This window comes from Marmota monax, unplaced genomic scaffold, assembly GCF_021218885.2.
Source record: "Marmota monax isolate L192 unplaced genomic scaffold, Marmota_monax_Labrador192_F-V1.1 WCK01_AAM20220418_F8-fsc00069, whole genome shotgun sequence".
NCBI classification, from domain to species: Eukaryota; Metazoa; Chordata; class Mammalia; order Rodentia; family Sciuridae; genus Marmota; species Marmota monax.
Window position 1 is genome coordinate 8,028,229 of NW_026695243.1, and position 20,239 is coordinate 8,048,467.

Consider the following 20,239-nt stretch of genomic DNA (forward strand, 5'->3'; position numbering starts at 1 on the left):
TATTAATTCCCCACATCCTTCATCTTGTATGTGTCTTGGCAGTGAATAATTTCGTTCATGGCAATTGTTCTCAAAGAAACATTGGGTCCTTGTTCCCCAGTGTTGAAGATCAAACACCCAAGAAAAGCCGAGGCAAGAAAACAAGTTTTATTCAAGGGGTAGAACACACAGAGAGAAATAGAGATATAGAGACAGACAGACAGACAGACTCCTCCGGAGAGAAGGGGGTCTAGAGCCAGCCTGGGGAGGCTGGGGGTGTCTTATAGATTTCAGGTTTCCTTTTTCTTATGTCTACGAGACCAAAGGACAAGAAAAGAGCCTTCCAGAGGATGATTGCTTGTGTTGGAAAGTGCTGTTAGCACTTCCCCTCCCCCTGAGGCTGTTAGCAACACATTCATGAGAAGTGCTATCTGTCCATTTCCTTTTCTTTGGTAATCAACTACCTGTCCTTTGTCCTGGTCTCAGTAGTTTTAGGACAGCAGCATCAATATCACCTAGAATCTTGTTTGAAATGGAAACTCTCAGATCCTACCGAGAGACTTAACTAAATCAGAGACTCCAGAGGAGGGTCCAACAAACTATGATGGACACAGACACACCTTCCAGGTGACTTTAATGCATGCTAAAGTTTGAGACTTACTGATCTAGTGTTACAGATCCTTTCATACTGTCTCCCATTCATGGATCTATCTCAAACAAAAACTTTTGGAATAGTATTCCTTCCCTTTGCCCCTTTAGGTTTTGATATGGTAATGACTTCCTGCCTTGCTAGATCACAGTTCCTCCACATCCCACAATGTTTCCTTAATCATGACCTTGCTTCTTAAACTGCCACTTTTTTTCAAAATCCCCAGTTTGATTCAGATGCTTTTTTTAAAATTTATTTTTTAGTTGTAGTTGGACACAATACTTCATTTTATTTATTTATTTTTATGTGGTGCTGAGGATGGAACCCAGGGCCTCGCTCGTGTGAGGCAAGCGCTCTACTGCTGAGCCACAACCTCAGCCCTATTAAACTGCCCTTTTATAAAATCTTTCTGGTTAAAACTTTTTTGAAAATGTGTGATATTGTGCAGTATATATTTGATCTTCCTGCTCCTTTCCTGTCAAATAACTTCTAAAATTCTTGAAATTCCCAGAGTGATAAGAGTGTCTTTTGTATGCTAATGAGATGTCTGGTAGTCTAGCATGCCTAGATAGCCTTAGGGTGGATTTGGTTATCTGGGTGTTGGTTAATCTTGTGGTAAAAATATTGGAACTTTCAGCCCTACTCCCCACACTGCCTGGGAGGGGTGAGGCTCCCCTCCAAGGTTGAATTAATAAATCAATAGCTAATGATGAAACCAATTATGCTTATATACTAAAGTTTTCATAAAACCCCAGAGAGGATTGAGTTCTGGAGTCTTCTGAAAAGCTGAACAAGTGAAGATTCCTCGAGGGGGCCAAAAAAGGAGTGGAAGCTATTTTCTTTCTCCCATATCTGATGCTATGCTTCTCTTTCATCTACCTGTTCATCAGTATCCTTTATAATATCTTTTATAACAAACCGTAAATGTGCCAGGCGCAGTGACACACGCCTGTAATCCCAGCCATTCAGAGACCGAGGCAGGAAGATCATGAATTCAAAGCCAGCCTCAGCAAAAATGAGGCACTAAGCAACTCAGTGAGACCCTGTCTCTAAATAAAATACAAAAAGAGCTGGGGGTGTGGATCAGTGGTTGAGTGCCCCTGAGTTCTATCCCAGATACCCTCCTCCTGCCCCCCGCAAAAAATTAAAAAAAAAAAAGTAAGTGTGTTTCCCTGAGTTCTGTGAGCTACTTTAGCACGTTAAACCCAAAGAGGGAGTCCTGGGAACCTGTATACATAACTGGTTGGTCAGAAGCACAAGCTGCAACCTGTTCTTGTGACTGGCAACTGAAGTAGGTGCCAGTCTTGTGGGACTGAACCCTCAACCTGTAAGATCTGATGCACTCTCCAGATAGATAGTGTCAGAACTGAATTGAATTAGAGGACACCCAGCTGATGTCTGCTGGAGAATCATCTGCCAAAGAATTGCTGGGTAGGGGACAATCCCAAGTATTGAGTAATCAGTAAGACAAGTGTTTGATTTTTCCCATACCCTTACATATGCCATTTATTTCCTGCCAGGATCCTGACTGATAGAGAAAATGGTTGCAGAAGTGATCCCAGGAAACATTGCCAAAATGGAATCCTAGAATTGGGTTGCTCAAGTATTTGATGAGTACAAGGATAATCTCCTTGCATGGGAAAAGAGGACAAAGCAATCTGGGCGATGCAGAAGCCTCAAAATCACTTAGAATATCACCAGTGAGGCATAGGATGGAATACTAAAAGGCAAGAGTTAGAAGTATCTGAGTCACTTAATTGCTATGGCCACAAATGATGACTGCAAATGGTGATTACATATATTTTGGAGGGTTTGCTGTTTCTAATTGTGCTAGCAAAATTACATTTAAAAAAAAAAAGATAAGTTCAAGATCATGAACTTCTAACTCAAGGCAGGAATAAAGAGCCAGATAACTTCTATAAAAGTCTATTAAAGTCTTAAGAAATTTATTTTATAAAATAAATTTATGATTTTATTTTAAGCCAGGGTGGTGGCACAAGCCTGTGATAACAAGTAGAAGGATCACAAGTTCAAAGCCAGCCTCAGCAATCGAGGTGCTAAGCAACTCGGTGAGACCCTGTCACTAAATAAAATACAAAATAGGGCTGGGGATGTGGCTCAGTGATTGAGTGCCCCTGAGTTCAGTCCCTGGTACTCAAAAAATAAGAAGAAGAAGAAGAAAAATAAATATTTATTTTATGTGATCATGTGGCAGACATGACCGAAAATCAAATCCAAGATTCGATTGTATGAATTGTAGAGTTGCAACATCAGACAAACATACAAGCCTACCACATCCCTTATGCTGAAATAGAGGCACTGTGGTGAAGGAGAAGGACTCTGAGACTTAGGATTGGAGATATAAGGGCAGAGATGAACGAAGCTGAGAATTTTGGACCTCCAACCTCCCCATCTCTAAAACTTCCTTGATGGCAGAATATCATTCCCAGTTCCTCTGAAAACTATGAAGAATCCAGTATTCCTACTAGAAAATGTTTTGAAAACTCCTTGGAAGTGGGTGTGCCTTTTTTCTTCAGGACCCACCAGACCACCCCTCATAGTTTCCAGGCCCATATGAAGGTTTGATCCTAACGGTACTATAGATGTGCTCCAAGTACAAGAGCATATATACTGAAGGAGTTGTAGGAACCTGCCAACTTGTGTTGGAAGAATCCTGGGGACAAGTGAGGACAAATTTATCGATGTGTGTTCATCCAGGATTTCTGTAATACATTGGTAAGTAAGGTTCTAGCTTTTCAATCTGATGTTGATCATAGACCACTGTTAGGCTTCCAGTAACCAATCTAACAAAATATTGAGCACATTCCCAGGTGGTCCACTAATATAATAATATTCAAATCTTGAATGGGCCCCCATGTGTTGAAAGCTTGGTCCCCAATGCAGCAATATTCAGAGATGGGAAATGATTTGTGATACCAGTCTTGGAGATCAGGACTGGATCCTTATTTTCCTGGTGTCAAAGATTAAACACCCAGGAAACACTGGGGCAAGCATGGAAAACAAGTTTTATTTAAGAAAGGGACAGAAGTAGCAGACTTCTCCGAAGAGAAGGGGGCCCAGAGATGGGTGTCTATGGGTGTCCATGGAAGTAGATGTGTCTTGCTCTTTTATAGACCCCAGCACCCCTCACCTTCTCTTTCTTCTCTGTGTACATGCCTAAGGGCAAGGAGGAACAGCACAGAGGGTAATTGTTAGTAACTCCTTGTGCAAGGAATTGTGATCAGAGAGGTTGGCTGTTAGCAAACCTTTGTCTTTTCTTTGATACCCAGCCCTTATGTTCTCAACTCCCATCATTCATTGCCTTCACTGACAGCCAGACCCTTCCCCTCTGCTTCAGTTTGCTGAGGAATGTGACATTCCTGTTCCCTCAGGCCAGGTAGGGATGCAGGCAGATTGCTTTTTGGCAAATAAAGCACCCACAGAAAGTCAGTGCAATAGACTCATTTTATAGACTTATTCTCTTATCTTCATGTTCCCATTATCCTCATATATTTGTCCCCTTACAATTGGATCATGAGGGTTCTAACCTCATCAGTGGATTAATCCATTTGATGGATTAATAACTCAAATGGATTGTTAGGAAAGTGTAGGAGGTAGGTTCTAGTTGAAAGAAGTAGGTCACTGGAGGCATGCCCTGAAGGAGTGTATTTTGTCCCTGGATACTTCCTTTCTCTCTGCTTCCTGGCTACCATGAGCTGACATTTCCTGTGCCACAACTTTCCGCCATGATGTTCTGCCTCACTTCAGGCCCAAAGGAACCAGCCAACCATGGACTGAAAGTTCTGAAACCATGAACCCAAACAAATCTTTTCTTCTTTTGTGTCAGGTATTTTGGTCACAGGGATGAAAAGTTGATTAACACAGGTGAATGAAATTACTATATAAACTATAGGAATGACTGGTAATCAATGTTTGCCCATGGGATATGTGGTGATAGCAAATTGGTCATGGTCTCCTGAGTAATGAAATAGATGAACAGCTTACTGATATGCTAATTGACACAAAATTTCTAGACCTTATGGGTAGAAAATTTATTCAGGTAATATTGGAATTGACATTTTTTTATGTCTTTTCTAATTTTTTTTCTTTTTTCTTTGTTTATATATGACAGCAGAAAGCATTACGATTCTTATTACACATATAGAGCACAATTTTTCATATCTCTGGTTGTATACAAAGTATATTCACACCAATTCGTGTATTCATACATATACTTTGGATAATAATGTCCATCACATTCCACCATCATTTCTAACCCCATACCCCCTCCCTTCCCCTCCTACCCTTCTGCCCTATCTAGAGTTCGTCTATTCCTCCCATGTTCCCCCTCCCTAACCCACTATGAATCAGCCTCCTTATTTTTTTTTTTGAGAGAGAGTTTTTTAAATATTTATTTTTTAGTTTTTGGTGGACACAACATCTTTATTTTATTTTTATGTGGTGCTGAGGATTGAACCCAGCGCCCCGCACATGCCAGACGAGCGCGCTACCGCTTGAGCCTCATCCCCAGCCTAAATCAGCCTCCTTATATCAGAGAAAACATTCAGCCTTTGGTTTTGGGGGATTGACTAACTTCACTTATAATTTATCTGTTCCTCAAATTAAGTCAGCTCCCCAGACCTGAACCCCCTTGATTGTGTGGAAGGTGGGAGGTCCTGGATCTCTCTCACAGGTGAATTGTATTCTATTCTTCCTCCTAGTCAGTGTTTCTCAAAGTGTGGTGAAATTTCTAAGCTTCTAGGGATAGAGGTAAGCTGAAAAATAGTGACCTGGAACATTTTTACACATGAAGAAAGAGGCACAATGTTAAAAGGCAGTTTGGATTTTAGAAGCAACATATACCATAATTAGATGTACTACTTCAAAATATTTACTTGATATTTTGCATAAAGCCAAGAGTTCTGAATGAAGTTCAGAGCAAGAAAGGCCTCTACAGGCTTCAGGGAAAGTTGCTTTGCTGCTTGGGTCTAATAACATGTAAGTCCAATGAACTTTAAGTTGTTTGTGGCACAGAAAGATCCTGTAGGAACCCTAAATAGGAGAATTATAGCAAAAACATAGACAGTGGAAGTTAAGGCCAAAGTTCTCCTGCTAACAATTGTTTTCTTTTTGAAAAGCAATTCCTGATTTGCCACTGGGTCCTGGTTTAAAACTCAGACTATAGTTCACCCAGTGACAATACCACCTAAGTGGGCCTTCTGGGAAACTGAGGCAGCATGAAAATCCCTCTCCTTCAAACTCCAATTCTTGCAAGTCAGAAAGATTTCAGACATGTCACTCAGAGTGACGGGGATAGGAAAGAGGAAAGAGGACACTCTTAAGAGAGAGAGTAGGTCCTTTCAGAGAAGAGAGGGACTGCTTGCCTCTCCTGCACTCCAGTTTTTATTGGAGGTCCCAGAGAAGTGTCCAGAGAATCCCACCCAAATCCACCTCTTGACTTTCGACTGGCAGCAGGATGACATCAGATTTTGAAGTCGCCACTGCGATAACTCTACATCACTTTGGCCCACACTGATTGGTTCTGATTGGATTCCTAATCATAAATTCTTACAGATTTTATGATTAGAAGCAATTATCCTTATCTCCCTGAGTTCTGGGATCTGATCTGTGAAAAGGGCCACAAAAATCTCCACTTTCAGGGTAAATTGTGTTCTTCTTATCAACATGATTTTGGACTTGCATGTCTCCTGCAGATAACAGGTAGTTTGCCAAGACATGTAACATATCCTGGCCACTTCAGTGAGGCAGAGCTGCAGGTGAATTGCTTGTTGAAAAAGAAAGAATGTGGGGAGTCAGCACAGTGGGCCCATTTTATAGAATAATCCCCTTAATCTTGATCTGTCTGCCCCTACAACAAAGAGATCAGAATGCAAACATTGTCCCTGGAGCTGAAAATAAATAGCTCCCCCTTTTCTTGGCCAGACTGTAGGCTGCTTAGGTTCTCAGAGCTGAAGCCAAACTAAGCAGAAGAGAGAGGAAACCACTAAGGGGGAAGGAGGGAGGGCAGGGCCCTGTTTTGCCAGAAAGAGGGGGGTAAAGGAGAATCCCCGGAACGGGACATAGAGGGGAATTTTGGACAGAGAAAGCGAAAGCTCTGGGCCATAAATAAGAAGCAGCCACAGCCTCACACAGGCTCTCACACACACACTTCTAGATCCCCTCACACCCCAAGGACGCCTGTGCACTGCCACCACTCTCCTGCAAGCCTACCGGAGCCTCAGCTTCACAGACTAATACACACACCCAGAGACTCACTCAGACTTCCACAGTTGCTGCTGCCTGACTCAGTTCACTCTCCATGGCACCCCGTGTGGCCCCACTACTGGCTCTCAGTCTACTAGTTCTCTGGAACTCCCCAGGTAAGGCTGAGGGGATGACTAGGGTGGTGGTGGCAGTGAGTTGGGGGTCAAAATCTGGGTCTCAAATTGCTTGTTGATGGTCATGAGGGATACTCCAAATTCAGGGGAATTCTTGGGTCTGCATGTTTCAATGAACCTAGGGGTTCCCTGTGCCCTGTGTGTATGCCTGTGAGTGTGGGCGCCTCCGTACCCTTAAATTCCAATATGGATCAGCTTTTGGCATATTCTGGGGCCTATGGCTTCCTTCCTTTGCAGTGTCTATTTCTGTGCCTCTGTTTCCCAGGTAGAAAAAAGGAACATATATATTTGTTAAAGGTAGGGAGAAATGGAGACACTGAGGCAAGGCTGACAGTCAAAATATTCAGTGATACATTCTCTTTTTCTCCTCCTCCTCCTTCTCCTCTTCCTCCTCCTTCTTCTTTTTTATTGTTTTTGTTTTTGCTTTTGTTTTGTTTTGTTCTGAGACAGGATCTCACTATGTTGCACAGGCTGGCCTAAAAATGTGGGACAATAGGTCTGTGTCAACATAGCTTAACTATTTACCAATTCATAAGCCTTAACACCAGCTTCTCTGCCCCAGCACTGTGACTAGCATTAACTGTTTTGTTTCCAGAAACACAGACAAGGGTTTACTTAGGAAAACAGAGACATGTTCAAGGGAGAGTATGGGCCATCTCCAGTCAAAGAGACAGCTAGCATTAATTTTTTATTTGTGGAACATGGAGAAGTTGAGAAGACCTGAGAGAAAGAGATATTACGGTGATCAGAGTAGCAGGAAGGCATTTGTGGGGCTCAGGGTAGTGATTCTTTACCAAACAGTTCAGAAGTATTACAATAGAGTTTGCAACCATATTGGTGCACACTGGCTGAATATCAGCACACAGCTGACCTTAATCCCACTTCAGACTGTGGCCTCCCTTCCTCACCATCCCTATGTCCTAACACCTTCTTCCCCTATCCCAGCCCCAGCTCTGGGTGGTGCCAATGATGCAGAAGACTGCTGCCTGTCTGTGACCCAGCGCCCCATCCCTGGGAACATCGTGAAAGCCTTTCGCTACCTCCTCCTCAAGGATGGCTGCAGGGTGCCTGCTGTTGTGTAAGTTGATGGGAAGGTGTCTAGTCCTATCCTCCCATTGGCTTCTAGTGATACCCCTACCTTTTTATCCCTCTTTTTCTGATCAAGCTAAACTCCTTCAAGGTAGCCCTTGAAAGTTTCCCAGACATGGTCCCCAGCCTCTGCCCCTCACACTACAGCCTTCCAGGAATCTGGGTTCCAGGGATCCCCCCTTTCTCTCTGACCTCTGACTCCAGGTTCACCACACTGAGAGGCCACGAGCTCTGTGCACCCCCAGACCAGCCCTGGGTAGACCGTATCATCCGCAGATTGAAAAAGTCCTCTGCCAAGGCAAGTCTGTCCTCCCAGCCCTACCTCCAACCTCCAAGCCCCTGTTCAAGATTCTGTCCATCCCATGACTCTGCCTATCCTTCCTCCCACAGAGCAAGCGCCACAGCAATTAGACCATAACAGTACCAGAGGGAGCCCTGTGTCTGACTGAAGGGATGGGACTCTCCCTGGCCTGGAGAACCAAAGACCAGAAGGGAAGACCAGGCTTCCAGCTGCTCTGCACCCCACCTGTCCCAACCAAGGCAGGGCCTTCAGTGTCTTTGTGTGAGTGGGTGAGTGAAAGGGTAAATGTAGCAAGATCACAGCCTCTTCATGCCCAGACTGCAACGCTTTCAATAAAGCCACTTAGCACCCATTGATCTGTTTGTTTGCTTTCTGTTTGCTCTTCATCTAAAAGGACAGGAATAAGAAAGAAAGAGATGGAATGTCAGGATCTATTTTCTACCTTAAGTTCCGAGCAATCTCTTCATAAACCTTTACCTAACACCCTGATGATCTCAGGATCAGCCCCCACAATTAGGGCCCCATCTCATGTCTCCTGTCTGTCACACTCATGTTTAGCCACTCTCAACTTGTGCCAGTCCCTGGACAAGCCAAGTGTCTTGGGCCTGCCCATGTTTTCTCTCCAAGGTATGGATCCAAACCCAGGTGTCTCAGGGATCAGGCATTAGTGAAGGAAAGGAGTAGGGCAGAGGGCTTAGCTCTAATGCCTGAGGAAGTGTCTGTCTGCCCATACCATTCCCTCTTGCACGTTCTTCTCTCTCCTCTGTCCTCTGGCTTCCCATCTGGATCCTTATGTTTCTTTCTCCAAGAAGCCTTTCCTGTCCCCAAGCAGGGTTTTATAACTTCACTCCCTCACAACCTCTCTCCCATAGCATTCATCACACTGACCAATATTTTCTATATTTGTCCATCTTCCTGAGCAAGGATCAAGTCTAGTTTGGTTTCCAAAGTGCCACCTGGCACAAGGTAGTTACTCAATAAATATTTGTTTAGAGAATAATAAATACATGATGAAAGACTCAGAAGCTGTGTGTGAAGGCTCCATCTGTACATACAGAATCTGACCTCTAGACCAGCCCTCCTCTCTAACTCAGTCAGTCTAAGCAAGATCTTGTCCATTCTGAGCAGTCCGGGGGGCCATACCTCTCAGGGGCACTGACAAACAGACCTGGGAGCCATAGGTCAGAGATGGGAGAAAAACCCTCATGATAAAAGAAGGAGCAGCCAAAGAAGCTCAGGATAACCAGCAGGCGGCTCCACCCTCACCCTGCAGTGCACATGGGTTCTAGGGTTCAGAGGCAACACTGAGACCAGGGGAGTCTCAGGGAAAGAGTCTTAGGTCTGAAGAACAAAAGCCCTGAGGCTCTTAGAGCATCCCATAGAGATATCTGTGAGGAGTAAACTCCCTGTGCTTCCCTAGTCCCTCAGAGAAGCTTGTTGATTTCCAGAGTTTAGCCTTTAAAGGCCTGTAACAGTCAAGAATGACAAGTCTGCCTGGCATGGGTGGTGCACTATAATCCCAGTGACTCAGGAGGCTGAGGCAGGCAAACCGCAAGTTCAAAGCCAGCCTCAGCAAAAGTGAGGTGCTAAGCAATTCAGCAAGATCTTGTCTCTACATAAAATACAAAATAGGGCTGGGGATGTGGCTCAGTGGTGGAGTTCAATCCCCAGTACCAAAAAAAAAAAAAAATGACAAGTCTGTATGCTGGGTTCCAATGGCAGCTAGGAGGCCAAATTGAATACTCTTACCTGGAAAGACAAGTCATCATTATACAAGATTCAACTCAGCCAGAAACAAAGCCATGTCTAGGCAGGCTTTGGAAGGAGAACAAAGGGATTGTGCCAGCCCCTATTCACTGGGATGAAAGTATGACAGCATCTTCATCTTCTCTGCTCCCATGGCAGGTGTTATAAACTTCAGGTACCGAAATCCCAGAGTCACAAGGGGTGGGAGGGATGGGAATAGCTTTCAAAAATAGTTGTTATGACTGGAAAGTTTGGCTCTGATGCTGAGGAAAAATTATTCATCCATTCATGCATCCATGCATCCAGTTGTCTCTGCGTCCATTAGATCTCCATCTACACACCTACTCAACTATCCTCTTCCATCAAGCCAGCCAGCCATGGAGCACCCTGCATCCCACAGGCAGAGAATAAACACATATATAAGGGGGGCACATTGCCTCAAATCCTTCTCAGGTACCACTGAAACAAAGAGGAAGTCATCCTACCTCAAAAGCAGACACAAACCCTCCTTCTGGATCCTCACACGAATACAGAGAGGGAAGGTAAGGTAGGAGTTCTGAGGAAGTTGCTACCAGGACCGAGTCCCTAGACACTACCTCCATGGCACTGCTACTAGGAGGTTCAATGTCTAGGCCCATGTCTCATATCTCTGCCCCTGTCACTATGTGACACTAGGCAAGTTTCCTCAACCCTCCATGGGCTTCAGTTCTCCCATCTGTCAGATGACAAAGAGGGAGTTGATTTTTCTTTTCTTTTTTTTTTCCAGTACTGAGAATTGAACTGAGTTATATTCTACTATTCTACCACTGAGTTATATTCTACCCTTTTTTAGTTTATTTTGAGACAGGGTCTCACTAAGTTGCTGAGGGTCTCACTAAGTTGCCCAGGCTGACCTCAAACTTGTAAACCTCCTATCTTGGGTTCCCAAGTCACTAGGATTACAGGCATGTACCACCATGGCCAGGAAGGAGCTTGATTTTTGAAAGTTGTTCCAAACAAACACTTGTCTCCTGAATCTTTGGATCTCATACTAAGCCCCGAGCATTTACATAGTCTCCCACAAAGTCAGGCATATCCAGAAACTTCCCCACTTCTTGGGTTACCAGGGGCCACCTTCTGGGAACAAAAGGGAAGCTGAGTGTGCTACTCAGGTTTTCATTGCTATGAACAAAATACCTGACAAGAACAACTTAGAGGAGCAAAAGTTTATTTTGGGCTCATGGTTTCAGAGATCTCAGTCCATTGCTCTGGGCCTAAGATGAGGCAGAACATCGTGGCAGAAGGATGTGATGGAGTAAAGCTGTTGGGAAGCAGAGAGAGCAACGGAGGACTCAGGGACTAGATATAGTCCAAGGGCACACCCCCAGTGATCTGCTTACTCCAATCATGCCCCTACAGTTACTACCCAGTGGTCCATTCAAATTATTATTTCATCAAATGGATTAATTCTCTGATGATGTTACAGACTCCATGACCTAATCATTGCCTAAAAGTCTCCTCTGGACTTGCTATGTTAAGGATCATGCTTTCAAAACATGAGCTTTTCAGAGAACATTAAAGGTCCAAACCATAACCCTGAGCTCAGGAAGAGAGAAAATAATCTAAAGCCAGTGAAATGCCTTAAATTGAACAGTCTCTGCTTGATCCTGGAACCTTTGAAAATAAGGAATTTGGAGGAAATCTGGGAGGGTGGGCACCTCACAATGAAGAGGCACATAACTCTTCCCACCCCTTCTCCAATCATTTCAGTCCATCCTAGCCTTCTCCCCGGCTCTATTTCCTACCTTCCAAACATACCAACCCCTCTTGGGTCTTATCCACTTTTCTCCCTGTCAGGTGCACTAATCCAGCAATCTTGACCCATCCTCCTTAAACACTCTCAGTACTGTGATGCCATCTAATCATCATCTGCTTCCTGTTTCACTACCATTTACTGATAGAAGTTGTCTTCATTATCACAAGTTTTACATGCTTATCTCTGATAGTGATTAGGATGCTAGCTCTCTGGCAGGCAATGTGGTCTCCTAGCTCTCCAAGCAGACTATAGAGGCCTTGTTGCCTGCCTCTAAATATATCCCTTCCACTCTAGGGCACATGGCACTCACTATAGTTCAAGGCCTGTAGCTGAATGATATCTCCTACCCCAAAGGCCTGTGGTCCCTGCAGCTAATATCTGCCTGAGAGTACCTGACATCCCTACTTGGGGAGCTTCCTTTTGGACAAAAACCCACTGTCCTAAATGTTGAGATAGCTACCAGAGAAGAGATTGAATCTTGTTCATCTTCAGTGCTAATATTACTCTGCACAGTGGTTATCACAAAATAAGCCCCAATACACATTTGATTAGTAAGAAAAAGAATTGAACATGGCCCCTTCCTACTATGCCCACACAGGCCTGGAGCACATCCAGTTCTCAAGACTCTTGGGGCTGTCTGTTGCATGGCTGAGTATTTGGTCAGAGCCAACTCCATACGGTTTTGATCATGTTTTTGATCATCTCATGTTTAACTTCTCGGCAAGCTCCCACCCTGCGTCACTCGCTTCTTCTAGCCTCCGGGAAATTCAGGAACAGCCAGAAAATCTTGGAAATAACAGTCTCAGAAAGGACCAGATCTTCAAAGTGGGGAGTTTCCTCCAAGAGCCCCTCCAAAGGAATAAGCAGGCATCTCTCTGGTCAGAGAACTTCCTAGATGGCCCCTGAGACTTTGTCCACATGGAAGGACATATCTCTGTAGTACTAGCCAATTCACTAGCACTTCCTAAGTTCTAGGCACTGCTGTAAGTACTACTGCCATTCTTATGTTGCAGATGAGAAAATGGAAGTAGAGAAGTGAAGGAATTGCCAGACTAGAGGGCTAGGAAAATGTCAGAACTGAGGTTCTTTCAGAATACTATTCTTTCAGAATACTATTACTACTCAGGCCACCCCTCTGGGCTGACCCATCTCCTAAATAAAAATGGAGACAGTACAGCACAGCCAGGGCTGAAAAAGACCCTTGGGGAATAGAGAAAACCACTACTTTGGGTTAACTATGTGCCAGTCTGAGTTCTTCATTTGTACTGTATCATTTCATTCTCAAATGACCTTATGAGTTGGGGACCATTAGTATCATTTTATGTACAAAGCAATTAAAGCAGAGAGGTAGAATGAGCTCAAGATTCACACAACTAGTAAGTGGCAAAGCTGGAGTTGCAGCCTAAGCCTACCTGACTAGTAGTACCTAAAGTGAGAACTGGGGGGCTGGAGTGTCTAGCTGTTTTGCTAGGAAGACTTGGCTTGCTAGAAAGGGCTGGAGAAATTAAAAAAACAAGAGGGGGAAGCTGGTAGCCCCAAATGGGACTACAGCACTTGAACTGAGACCCAGAGATGTCTCCTGGAGGGCATCCAGCCTTCTGGCCCTCTCCAGTAGAAGGCAAGTGAACTTCTTCAGAGCCTCAAAGAGGAAGTCTGCGGGTTGGCGTTGTGGCTCAGCAGTAGAGCGCTTGCCTAGCATGTGCGAGGCCCTGGGTTTGATCCTCAGCACCACATAAAAATAGATAGATAAAATAAAGATATTGTCTCCATTTACAACTAAGAAATAAATATTTAAAATAAAAATATTTAGATGAGGGGCTGGGGGTGTAGCTCAGTAGTAGAATGTGTGCTTAGTTTGCACCAAAGAAGCACTAAATAAATAAATAAATAATATTTCGATGGCAGGCTTCCATTTGTACTGTTGCTCCAAGCTCCACAAATGTTAGGTGGTAAGCCTGGCAGATGCCACCTCTGGAATCACAGCTGTAGCTGCCCTTGTAAAATGGACATCATTTCTGCCACTATTATACTACCACCAAAATGGGTCCTCTGACATCCCAGCCCCTTTACATCACTGCTAGCTTCTGATTCACAGCTTTTAAAAGGAACTTATGATTAGCAAAGCCTAGGTCATGTGTCTGAGTCCTAGCTGCAAAGAGGGCTAGGGAGACTAGTATGTGACCTTTGGGGATTCTATGATGCAAACAAACTCAAACAGTAATCAAGACTAATATAACAGGAAATTTCTCAAACACAGAAAGGGGTTAAGTTAGAGGGAAGTGAAGGAAAAAAAGAAAGATAAATATTTCTACAGTTTACCCTATAACTGTCCAACATCAATATACACCCTTCTTCTCAAACCCTAGACTTAAAAAATTAAGAGTATCACCTAACATACTTATCTTTGCTTATAAAACCAAAAAACCTCACTTCTCCCCAAAGAGCCTTAGTAATTACCACCCACATCTCTTAATCAGCTCAGGCCACCATAACAAAATACTGGGTGGAAAGACTGGGTGGATCAAACAATAGAAATTTATTTTATCATAGTTCTAGAGACAGGAAGTCCAAGATCAAGGTGCCAGCATGGTCAGTTTCTGGTCAGAGTTCTCTTCCTGGCTTGCAGCCAGCCAGCCACCTTCTCACTATGCAACTGAAAGAGATCTTCCTTTTCTTATAGGATCACACTCCTATTGGATAACAGCCCCAGCCTTATGACCTCCTTTAATCACAATTACCTCTATCTCTAGATGTAGTCACATTGAGGCTTTAATGTATAAATTTGGGGTAGACACAATTTAGTCCAACTCTAATTCCAAGATCACAGAGTGACATTCACACCTCTTTTAGTTTCGTTGTAATTTTGTATCTCTATTCTGCAACACATGATGACCACCAACCACATACCTGATTGGTCAAGATAGGCTAGGTTATGCTGTGATAACAAGTGACACCCAAATGTGAGTAGCTTAACACAACAAAATTATATTCCCTAAGCCTTCTGTGGATCCAGGCAGTCTCTAACACAGCTGTATTCCATGTGGTGGCTCATAATTCCAAGCTGCTTTGATCTTTTGGCACGTTCCTTTTCTTCAACACATACTTCCATGATTATCCCAGTCAGGGAGGATAGCAAGGGGAACACTTGCTTAAATGTTTTTGTCCATAAGTGACAAATGCCATTTCTGCTCACATTTCTTTAGCTGAAGTTAATCAGCCATGCCCAACTTCATGGGGGTAAACTCCCAGGAGAAGTAAATTAGTATCCCAATGGGGGTAGTAATACCTCCACACAACCTATGTTTGAGAATGGATCAAACGTGAGTGAAAGAAAAGAGAAGTCAGTTAAAGCACACACACATAAAAAAAAAACCACATTTCACAACAAGGAAGAAAATATGGATAAAATTTTACAGTGCTTAGCACTGAAATGTGTCCTGAGACTTAACTGGCATTTGCTAACTAAACAAATGGGTTGATTTTCTATTGCTGCCTAATAAACCACAAATTTAGTGGCTTAAAATAATTCAAATTTGTTCTCTCTCCTTCTCTGTGGGTCAGGAGTCTGGGTGTAGGCTTCCTGGTTCCTCTGATCAGGGTCTCGCCAGGCTCAATTCAAGATGTCAGCAGGGCTGCAATCTCATTTGAGGCTCAGCTTTCTTTCAAACCCATTGGTTGTTGACATCTGTGGTTGTAGGACTTGAGGTCCTTGATTCCTAGAACTGCCTTCTGGTCCCGTTCACGCAGCCCTCTCCACACATGGCAGTTTGCTTCTTCAAGGCCAATGCAAGAGCATCTGCTACTGCTTCCTCTTGCTTCTTTTTTAAAAAGGGATGGGGATGTAGCTCAGTGGTGAAGCACCCTGGGTTCAATCCCCCATACGATTAAAAAAAAAATCACCCTGAATGGAGTATTAATGCTATGGTGACCCACTCTAAACTAGTTCCAGATAATTGTGCAAAACCATATATATACTAGAAGGACACACCCAATTAGCTGCTTGTTACTTGATGACTTTGTTCTGTCCTTGTGTTTTTCTATATCCTGTAATGAATGTTAACTTTTAAGAAATAAAAGTTATTTTAAAAACCTGAAAATATGCCAGGCAAGGTGGCTGGCTAGGAAGGCCGAAATAGGAGGATCGCAAGTTCAAAGCCAGCCTCAGCAACTTTGTGAGGCCCTGTCTCTAAATAAAACACAAAATAGGGCTGGGAATGTGGCTCAGTGGTTGAGTGCCCCTGAGTTCAATCCACAGTACCCCCTCAAAAAAAAAAAAAAAAAACCCTGAAAATATACATATAAACTTGGTTCAAAATTTGACTTGTGGCTCAGTGGTAGAGTGCTAGCCTAGCATGCTTGAGGCACTGGGTTCGATCCTCAGTACCACATAAAAATAAAATATTGTATCTTCCTAAAACTAATAAATAAATATTTTTTTACAAATTGACTTGAATTGGTAGTCATAGGGAACTCTCCCTGAGACCACCTATGGTCTGAGGGAAACATGACTATGACCCAGGAACAGTTATGCTGGAAATAGGAGCAACCTGCTCACAGGCTCCAATAGCATAGCAATTGGCCCCAGACTTTTCAAACACTGCTGAGTCAAAGAGCCAAGATGGTGGGGCTGCTGTCACCATCAAAACAGATTTTCCATGGTCCCTGCTCCTTTGCATCGCCAGCTCCAATTCACAGTCCTGAGAAGATAACATCCAGATTGGCTGGACCTCCCTAAATAAAATGAAGTCTGAGAAAATGAGTAACTGTTCTATTTGGCTTCTGTGTGGGAAAGGGGTACAAATGCTGGTCAGTCAGAAATAATAATATTGGGCTACAACATAGAAATAAGATAGTTTCAGGGCGGGCCTGGGGCTCAGTGGTAGAGCCCTTGCCTAGCACATATTTGGTACTGGGTTCGATCCTCAGTATCACATAAATAAATAAAAATAAAAGGTATTGTGCCCATCTACAACTAAAAAATAAATTAAAAATAACTAAGACAATTTCAAATTGTGTGTATGCAAAATACAATAAAAAGGGTTGGGCTGGGGCTGGGGCTCAGCGGTGGAATGCTTGCCTAGCATGTGCGGGGCCCTGGGTTCGATCCTCAGCACCACATAAAAATAAATAAAGGTATTATGTCCAACTACAGCTAAAAAATAAATATAAAAAAAATAGAAAGGGTTAAGAAAGATATAAGCAGAGGAAATGGCACTGACACCCATACAACAGAATGCTTAGGAAATGTCTCTTTGAGGAGATGGTACATAAGCTAATGCCTAAAGGAGATGACATCAGGCATTCAAGAAGAAAAGGCCAGTGTGATTAGAGCACAGTAGTGGACAAGGAGGGGGAGGTAAAGGTGAGATAGGACAGGCAGGCCTGAGTCACATGATTCAAGTTTTTGCAGCCACAGGAAGGAGTGAAGATTTTATTCTAAGTGCTATGAAAACTTTCAGTCAAGGAGCATTTACAGTTAAAAAGACCCCCTGGGCAGTCTGGAAAATGGATTGTAGAGAAAAGGGAAGGGAAGTCAGGGTCACTCTTCCAATGTCTAGAGGGAGAGAGTTGACACCAGCCAAGCCCAGGTGGTGGCAGTTGGAAGAGAAAGGAGTAAGGATTCTAGACATACTTATAAAATAGAACAACTAACTAAGCTGATAGATTATATTTGAGTCATAAGGGAAAAACCAAGGATGGCACCAGGCTTCAGACCTGAGCAACTGGAGAAATGGTGGTGACATTCTTAAAGATAGGCAGCCAGGGAAGGAGACAAGCTGGGAGGGAGGTGTTGGAAATCAAGAGTTTGAATTTGGAATTAGGTGTCTGAGAGATCCAAGAGGAAATCCCAAATAGGCATTTGGCTCTGCAGCATGGAACCCAGAAGTAGGTCTGTACATCATCTCTGGCTCCTCCATCTGCTTCTCCAACTGCTCCCCTCACTCCAGTTGGCTACCAACTCATGGGCTTCCTCCTATTTAATGTCTCTGGTGTCAATGTGGCTTCCTCAGTGCCACTGTTACAGCCCAGCCCTGACTTCAACCTCTCTCCTCAGAGCAATTGCAGCACTGAACCCCCTTCTTACATAAAAAACCAATAGGCTAGGGACTTACCTTCTTAGCCTCCCCGTATCTAGGGGTTCAGTTAATGTGTATATGCCTTCTCAGGACTGAGAACTGGAATTGGACTGACCATCCCCAAGGCCCTGTTCTCAGGAATCTTTTTAAAAGTAGAGCTGATCTCAAATAACCACCTCCCATTTATTCCACACACACACACATATAGCCTCTCTCACTACTTGCCCTTCTCCCACTCACCCATATTGGGATTAACCACAAACCCCTACATCCCTCTTCTGAGCCTTTGTGCCTGCTGTTCGTTCCCCCTAGAATGTCTACCCATCCTCAAGGTTCTGCAGAGCTCCCTCCATCATGGAACTCCCTGCCTCCCTCTGCTCCAGACCCACCACCAGAACTCTCTATCTCCAGCCACATAGATTACCTTCTGCTTTTTGTTCAGGGGCCCTAGATTCCTGAACTTCTCCAAGCAAGCTCAGCCCAGGCCTAGGCAACCTGGAGCTCCTAATAGCCCAAATTACAGGGGATTAAGGAGAAAAGTAGTCATCTGGGAGGGCTGAGGCACATCTGTAATGCCAGTGATTTGGGAGGTTGAGTCAGGAGGATTGCAAGTTCAAGGCCAACCTCAGCAACTTAGTGAGGCCTTGTTTCAAATAAAAAAAAAAGGGGGGGGGTGCTGGGGAGATAGCTCAATGGTAAGGTACTACTGGGTTAAATCCTCAGTGTGGGGGTGCGGAGGCGAGGGAGAGAAGTATTCAAGAAATCCTGGCAGTGGCATTGGCTCAAGCTCCAGAGGATAGGAGGTAGGGAAGGGAGGGTGTGCTATTGTTCAAGACTCCCTCCCCCCATCCTAATGTCCCATCATCTCACCTCCGGAAGTTCTGTGCAATGTTCCACCCACACTTAGATTGCAGGGCAAGCTCTGCCCCTCTGGCTAGGCTGAGACCCCCTGAACATGGACAGAAGATTTGGAGAAGGATGGAAAGCGAAACAGACCCCTTCCTAAGATCAGGGACTTTCAAAAGCTGAGTCATTTTGTTTCTTGCTCACTTCCAGCTCCTTTCTGGAACAAGATATCTCAGCCTGTTCCAGAGCCCAGGGCCCCCCTTCCACAGACTAGTAGCTACATACCCATGTGGGCCATACCTAGACTCCCTCTGCAGGCCCCACAAGTCTGAGGTCCCATGCCTGGAGTACCATATCCTATTTTCCCCAGGCAGAGGATGCCCCCTGCAGGTCCTGGTGTAGTTGAGCTCCACAAAGGAATGAACTGAAAACAGCCGGAAAACAAACAGTTACCCAAATTATACAAGTGCCAACGCCCTCAGCCACATGTCCCACACACATACACAGGCACACAATCAATTACAGTCAATTCACTCCCCTACATCAAGAACACACCACAAACATTTAAGCAGATAATCACAATACAGATCTGAGGCACAGACACATATATGATTACACACACAGTCATGAGCACAAGGACAAACCTCTTCTCCTCAAGAGGTGTCTTTGGAAGAAATAGGTTGAGAAGCCACTTGGGAATCAAGGTATACACTGAGTGGTAAACTTGATAAAATGGGGTGGCTAAATTGCTTCTAGGTCTAATGAGGCCCACTGACTGGAGAACCCTTTATTTTGTTAGGCAGTGGAGTGGTTTTAAGTTTAGAACAGTGAAGGTAAGAGTTGGGGTAGGGCTATTTTTAAAGTAATCTATATAACTTATATGAAATCTTATTCTTAGAAATTGGATTCTTGAATTTAACAAGTCTGACTGAGCTCTGTCCTCACTGCTTCCAAAAACCTTAAAAAGAGGTCTCCTGCTGGGCACAGTGGCACACATCTATGATCCCAGTGGCTCAAGAGGCTGAGACAAGAGGACTGTGGGTTCAAAGTCAGCCTCAGCAATGGCGAGGTGCTAAGCAACTCAGTGAAACCCTGTCTCTAAATAAAATACAAAACAGGGCTGGGGATGTGGCTCAGTGGTTGAATGGCCCTGAGTTTAATCCCTGGTACAAAAAAAAAAAAAAAAGAGGTCTCCTCCTACTGGTAATACATGGAAGGTGGTGAGTAAAGAAAAGAAATGCCCCTACCCTTTCCTGAGGCCTATTGTGCATCAGGTATATGTACTACCTCACAAGGTACATTTTACAGATGAGGAAACGGACACTTGTTTTTCTTATGTGTCCAAAGCCACAGAGCCAG

General features: G+C 44.0%; 1 protein-coding gene across 1 annotated transcript; it reads left to right on the forward strand.

The window, feature by feature from the left end:
- The first annotated feature begins 6,698 nt into the window (after positions 1 to 6,698).
- Positions 6,699 to 8,772, forward strand: Ccl19 (C-C motif chemokine ligand 19). The gene is made up of 4 exons (XM_046457367.2): positions 6,699 to 7,008; positions 7,972 to 8,104; positions 8,320 to 8,413; positions 8,506 to 8,772. Exons 1-4 carry the CDS (start codon positions 6,948 to 6,950, stop codon positions 8,524 to 8,526), a joined length of 309 nt encoding a protein of 102 aa, XP_046313323.1. The 5' UTR covers positions 6,699 to 6,947; the 3' UTR covers positions 8,527 to 8,772.
- The last annotated feature ends 11,467 nt before the right edge of the window (positions 8,773 to 20,239 follow it).

Bases quoted from the DNA above. Each gene is read 5' to 3' on its own strand.
- Ccl19 (XM_046457367.2), top strand. From the start codon at position 6,948: ATGGCACCCCGTGTGGCCCCACTACTGGCTCTCAGTCTACTAGTTCTC. The intron at 7,009-7,971 runs GTAAGGCTGAGG...CCCCTATCCCAG, and splicing joins AGTTCTCTGGAACTCCCCAG to CCCCAGCTCTGGGTGGTGCC. The intron at 8,414-8,505 runs GCAAGTCTGTCC...TTCCTCCCACAG, and splicing joins TGAAAAAGTCCTCTGCCAAG to AGCAAGCGCCACAGCAATTA.